General features: G+C 38.2%; 1 protein-coding gene across 6 annotated transcripts in view; it reads left to right on the top strand.

The window, feature by feature from the left end:
- Window positions 1-7012, top strand: part of AP3B1 (adaptor related protein complex 3 beta 1 subunit) — a 193205-nt gene that overhangs the window by 123627 nt on the left and 62566 nt on the right. For all 6 annotated transcript variants that reach the window (XM_006081292.3, XM_023750477.1, XM_023750479.1 and 3 more), the window contains one exon: window positions 3751-3857. In XM_006081292.3, coding sequence (XP_006081354.1) covers window positions 3751-3857 — 107 coding nt within the window. The remainder of the gene's footprint in view (window positions 1-3750; window positions 3858-7012) is intronic.

The following is a 7012-nucleotide window of genomic DNA, read 5'->3' on the forward strand; positions in this document are numbered from 1 at the left end:
ACTTTAAAGAATTTTGTTGGTAAAATTGCCTTCCACAAAGCTTATACGACCTTATACAGTATTAGTATGAGAGTGCCAGATTCCTTATACCCTTACCTTTGCTGAAATTTGTGTTATTTAAAAATTGCCTTTGCCAATATGATAGGTGGAAATGGTATCTCATTTTAATTTCTATGCCATGTTATTTTAAAACAAACTGCATAGAGTCATTTTGTTTTTTACACATTAATTAAATACTTCAGCATAGTCAGCTGGCCTCAGAATCCAATTTAGGATAAACTTTCAGTGTCAGCTTTCATCTTGCCAGACCTGTTAACAGATGTGCTATTATTTCCTTAATACCAGAGCCTCTACCTTCTAAAATGATATTAAAAGCCTATCTTTAAGAGTCAAACTTGTTTGTGATATGAATTTTCCTCTCTAGTCTTTGATACCTTTTTCCTAAGTCTTTAGCTGAGCCGTAGTTGAAATGAGAGGCTTTCTTAACTCACTTTTTATTATTAAACATGGGCATGTAATATTTTAGATGGATGGTTGGATGGATGGGTGGACGGACAAACATGCATTTAGAATCCACCAGAAAAGTTACCTGCTGCTTGGAAAGGCAACATATTTTGATCCAAGTTAGAAGAACCCGTTTCTAGTCCTACTGTGGTTCTACATTCACTTGTTTTATGACCTTGGCAAGCCTCGATCTCCTTATGCCTCAGTTTACAATTTCTTTAGTCTAAATGTCTTTTCTGTCTTCTCACTGCCATTATCTTACTTCAGTCCTTTTCACATCTTGCCGAAACTATTGTAAATTCTTCCTCACTCCAACCTAAATGCTTTTTCTTCAGTCTGTTCCTTATACTACCACTTGATATCCTCTTTTTGGTAGATTTTTAACTGTTCCCTTTAGTGTACAAGATAAATCCAACCCTCTTAGCTTTCCAATTTTCTACCTCTCAGCCTTTGTTTACATTTTCTTACCCAGTAATTAACCAATTTCTTTCTTTCCTCTTATTCAGATACTATATTACTGAAAAACTAGACTTCATTCCCTCCTATTCATGAAGCCTTCTCTTACCACCATATCCCCATTGATCCTTTTTTTTTCTTTCCAACTCCCCATGGCACTTGCTTAACTGTACAGTGGTTTTCAACATATGTCTAAGGAAGCCTGAGGATTTGTAGCAGCGCTTCGGGCACAGCAAAGGAGTGCAAATGAGAAAGCAAGGGCTCCATTTCTCCTTCACCCAATCTCCACTCTGCTTTTTCTATTGTATATGTTGAGATTTTATTTAAGATTTCGGTTGAAATTTTTCTTCTTTTGGCAATATCATATGGACTGTACAGTTACTTTTATTTTTTTACATCAAGCATGTGTATCTTTTTTATTAATTAGATGTTCAGTTATTTGAAGACAGGGAACATATCTTGAACCATAATTTGAACGCTGTCTCTCCCTTGCTCTCATTCAAGAAATATTTATTGCTAACTTTATGAATTAATATTTGTCCTGTCTAATTTATGGGATATTGTGAGACTAAAATGAGAAAATGATGCTTTGAAAAATGATGTCAAATTAAGTAAATGTTACTTTATAGTATTATTTTGGAGTGAGAATTTGAAGGAAGCTAAAACTTTTTTCACGTTTTCATTTATTTCACTCAGCAAACAGTTGAGCAGTTACTTAGTACTAAAAAAAAGTCTGCTTATACAGACTAGTGGAAATAAAAACATATAAAGACAAATTTGTATTATGAGAGAAATATGGTTGTAGAAGGATGTCCACACATTTCTATGTAATAAGGAAGGCACATATAAGCTGTGTTTAGGTGAGTCAGGTTGTACTTTCCCTCTAAGTGGTATCTTAATGGGTAGAAGTTGCAAAGTGAACAAGGCAGAGAAGAACCTTCTAGGCAAAGGAAATAAAAAATAAAAGGCTCAAAGATATGAAATAAGATCTTGGAAAATATTTGATAGCAGCTGATAAAATTGGAGGTAAGCTAGACCTGTGCTTTCCAATTTAGTGGCCACTGGCCATACATAGCTACTAAAATTTAAATTGATTAAAAATAAAAATGCAGTTCTTTAGTCATTATAGCAACATTTCAAGAGCGCCTTAGGTGTATTTGCCTCTGGCCATCACATTGGACAGCTCAGGTACAAAACATTTCCATCATCACAGAAAGTCCAATTGGATAATGCTGAGCCTAGATCATAGAGCACCTTGTGCACGTAAAGATTTGGACTTTTGCAGGCAATTGTGAGCTTTTCAAGAGTCTTAAGGAGGGCCCTAACCGGTTTGGCTCAGTGGATGGAGCGTCGGCCTGCGGACTGAAAGGTCCCAGGTTTGATTCCGACTAAGGACATGTACCTTGGTTGCGGGCACATCCCCAGTGGGAGGTGTGCAAGAGGCAGCTGATCGATGTTTCTCTCTCATCGATGTTTCCAACTCTCTATCCCTCTCCCTTCCTCTCTGTGAAAAATCAATAAAATATATTTTTTTTTAAAAAGAGTCTTGAGAGAAGTAACATGATCAGATTTGCATTTTTTAAAAATTTTCAAACTTTCAGGTATCTGATCTCTAGTACTAGCACATAGCCTTTTTTAAAGAAATCGTTCCAATTTTTATTTATAAAATTAATCAAAACGACAACAATAGATTTACAGAGCCATATATCAATAACAAACCAGGAAGGGAAGAAATATTCCAGAGACACCTTGAAAAGTTTCAAAGGAATACACACCAGGCTAAAAACCTACAGCTAAGCTTTGGCTGCACCACAGGTTATATTTATTCCTGCATTTTTTTTTCAGTAAGTTCTTATATTTGCTTTTCTCTTTTCCAACTTGTCTAGGTTTGGCTTTGTGTTCAAAAAATTTTTTCCGATCTTTGTCCAGTTTTAGCCAGTGATAACCACCTTGATCGGGTGAATGCCCACGTGTACAGTTGTGCCATTAGCCTTCTCACAGTGCACCCGCTCGATGTAGATGACATACTTCTTCCTGTACACCTGCACTACCTTGTGATTTGCTGACCTTTGTAGTGTCCTCGAACCACCAAGACCTCGTGGTCTCTGCGAATGGGCATGGAGCGGACGCTGTACTTCTGCCGCAGCTCCTTGGAGAGCGGGGAAGCAGGATCTTGCGGCGTTGAAGTGGCGTTTGCGGTTTTTGCTGCGGACTTCATGGTGACCGTCTGGCGCCGGAAGTGCTCCCTAGCTAGCACATAGCTTTTGCTGAAAGTATGATTAGAAGGGAATTAGGTAGCCTGTGTCTCTATTATTATTACAGTGGAGAATAAAATAGAGAAAGTATTTAAACACCCTTTTAAGACTTCTAACTAAACTGGAGAACTCCCTTGAAAGCTATTGTTATTCTTTATATTAGTCTGAAAAAAAATGTTTCTTTTTTTAATTTTTATTTCTTTGAAAAAATGTTTCTTTACCTTTTTCTTTTAGTGAAGTTGCTGGATGATAAATGTTAGTGATAATGTTATGTGATAAAAATTTTCAAAAACTATTACTCAAGATATTTATATCCTTATTTTGTTATAGGATTTGCCATTATGTTTTGAAAGCTAAGACTAATAATTGCCATGACTTGTTAATAACTTGACTACATCAAGATGTTAAATAGCATTGCCATAAATTTATTAATCAATGTAATTTAATTAGACTTACTAACAAAATAAAAATGTTGCTTTTAATAATATGAATTAAATTTTCATGCACATTTGCTAATTTGGGCCTTTTCTTCCAGTTAACCCGGTATCTGTTCCAGTTGCACGTCCCACACCAGCTCTTTCTCCAAGCCTGATAGCTGATCTTGAAGGTTTAAATTTGTCAACTTCTTCATCAGTCATCAACGTAAGTAATTTTCAAAATATATTAACTCAGTTTTTAAATGATGCCATTGCATCGTTTTTATTAAAATACAAAGAATTGAAGTAGATTCTTAGTCTTGGACAATTCCTCCTCTAACATGTGCATTTTTTATTTGACCTTTTTCATTCTGTAAATATTTTTTAATTTGCTCTACTCAGACCAGTGTCATCTCAATTTACTTCTGCAAGTTACCCACATTTAATTATGTGTACATTTTTCTCTGGCACTGTTCTCCATCGGTAATATATAAGGGTTCTTTGCCACTTTGAATTAGTTTATATACATAGATTTCTACCATAAAGAATTATTGTCTACATTAACAGACTTTTATTTTCACAATCATTCTGTTTCTATCATGCTGTTTTTTTTACCTTAGACTATTAAAATTATGGGACTGTTTTCATTTGAAAATTCAATATTGTGTTTTTCTCTCAGTTGTATCATTGTGCATTTACTTACATGCTTTGGTGTCTAAATTCTTCAGTGTTATTTATGGGGTGTGATTGGAAGAGAGGCCAGAGGCTTGCCTATCTCAAATAATGCCTCCTCCATCAGCCTGTCATAGAATCTGAAACTGTAATCACTTTTTATTTTTATTTTTTAATTGACTTTAGGGAGAGAGAGAAACATCGATTTGTTGTCCCATTCATTCATGCATTCATTGATTGATTTTTGTGTATGCCTTGACCAGAGATTGAACCCGCAACCGTGGCATATTGGGATGATGCTCTATCCAACTGAGTTACCAACTGAATCAAACTTTTTGAAAAAACATTTTTAATTTTTTAAATTAATTTAAGAGAGAGAGATGAAGGGAAAGAAAGAACAAGAACTTTTTCTGTGTTAGCATATTAGATCACCAACCTTTCACCCTAAATCAAGTGTGCTGCCTAGGACATATAATCTACTTGGCCTCCTGTTAATTTGTGTCAGAAATCTGACAAACTAGGAGATAGAACCGTGAGTTCTGATGGGAGCACAGGTAGCTTGAATAGATCTGGTGCATCACTGGTTCCAGGGCTGGCAGGGGTGTGTAATTGGTGACCTGAGCTGCCCTGGAGCATAGAGCTGCTCTGCTGGAGTGGGAGAGAGGAGTGCCCAATTCTTGCAGATTATTGCTATAAATTCTCCCTTCGATGCAAGTGTGATTGCAAGGTCATGAAATACTCAGAAGAGCTACATGCATTTCTGTTTAGCGTTGATCAGCTCACTTAGAAAGTATAAGTGAAAACTATTAAGCGTATAATGTTGTTTTTAAGCTGTAGAGTGCAGTTACCTTATAACCACTCAGAAATGAGCAAGAACCGTATTTGGGATTTTAGTTTGCCTTTTTTTTTTCTAAAAGGACAATGTAGATTAAAAGAGATGGGGGCAAAGCAGTGAAAATAAGCAGTTAAGTCTTTCACTTATTTAAGTAATAAATATTTATTGAGTATTTGTGGTAGGCTGTAAAGAGAAAGTGGTAATAAAAAAACCTAGAGTGAAGCAGTTAGTCCTTGAGGGGAAAGGAGGCCCCTAAAAACTTGGGAGGTAGTAAAGTAGTGGATAAACCTCTTGGGCTGATATTAGATAACCAGGGTGCAAATCCCTACTTGGCAATTTACTAGTTATGTTATTTGGGGCAAATTGGTAGGTAACTTTTCTGTACCTCGGTTTCCTATGAAGATAATATCTAACTCACAGGATTGTTGTGAGATTAATGAGATAATAAATGTAAAGCTGTTAAAACAGTGACTGGCACATTGTCATTGCTCAGTCAATATTAACTAATATTTTCACAAGTGATGTGATAATGGACCCTGAGTAGACTCTCACACTTTATTAGCTATAAGAAGAAGGCAGTTGTGATTAGAAAAGTTATAGTAAATTTTAATTCATTACAAAGTAATTGAAGGATTCAGCTTTTTAAATTAAGGAAAATATGTATTGGAATGGTCTCTTCAAAGGAAAAGAAAAGCACTCTATCCAAAGTGCGCACATACCAACTCCCGGTGGTGCGGCTAGTGAAGCAGGATCGTAACACTCATCCCCACAAGCTAACAGAATGATCAAACAGTAGTAATAAGAATGGCAACCAGAAATGCACCAGCACCATACATGAGGAAAGGGGTAGATCTTTAAACAAAGAAAAAGTAGAACTTTGAAAAGGTTTATTTATGTAGAAATAAATTGAATAGTCTGACGCAGAATGGCTCCTAATCTCACCTCCAGCCCTCAAAACAGTACTTTAAAAAGAACATGAAGCAACAAACTGTGAGTTTTCTCATTGTGTGTACAAATTTAGAAAGACGTGGGCTAAAGACATCAGAGGAGAACTCAAAGAAAAACCCTTAAAAATTATAGCCCTCATATAATGGTATGGGTCCTCAACAAATATAGAGGAGCCTTTTGGATCTTGAACTTCATAGGTGAGAGTACATCCATAATTTCAAAATAAACATGTTGCCCTAATTGAATAGAAAGAAATAAAAGTAATCTACACTAATAAAAGACAAAGATGCTAATTGATCATACCTTCGCTATGCCCAAGCCATGCCCACCAGCCAATCAGAGCGACTATATGCAATTAACCCAACCAAGATAGCGGCCGGCGGCCACGGAGCTGGAGCAAGCAGGAGGCTTGGTTGCCCCAGCGATGGAGGAAGCAAAGCTTCCCACCTGCTATGGCTGGCTGTGTCCTCCGCAAAAGGCAACAAAGTTTCAATTATAGAAGCTAAATAAATCCCAGATACCTCCTTCCAGCCAGCCTCCACTGGGAGCTTGGGTGGCTGGGGGCTGTGGCCAGCCTGCAAACAGCCATCAGCCCCTCACCCAGGATGGCCACACCCTCATGGGGTGAGGGTCCCTGCTGGGGGGCTTGGCCAGCCTGCAAACAGCCATCAGCCTCTCACCCAGGATGGCCAGGCACCCCAGCAGGGTCCCCCACCTGAAGGGGCTGTGGCCAGCCTGCAAACAGCCATCAGCCCCTCACCCATGCTGGCCAGGCACCCCAACAGGACCCCCCACTCTGAAGGGGGTGTGGCCAGCCTGAAAACAGCCCTCAGCCCCTCACCCAGGCTGGCCAGGCACCCAGTGGGGACCCCCACCTGAAGGGGCTGTGGCCAGCCTGCAGCCATCAGCCCCTCACCCAGGCTGCC

This window comes from Myotis lucifugus, unplaced genomic scaffold (genome assembly GCF_000147115.1).
Source record: "Myotis lucifugus unplaced genomic scaffold, Myoluc2.0 scaffold_0, whole genome shotgun sequence".
Lineage (NCBI taxonomy): Eukaryota > Metazoa > Chordata > Mammalia > Chiroptera > Vespertilionidae > Myotis > Myotis lucifugus.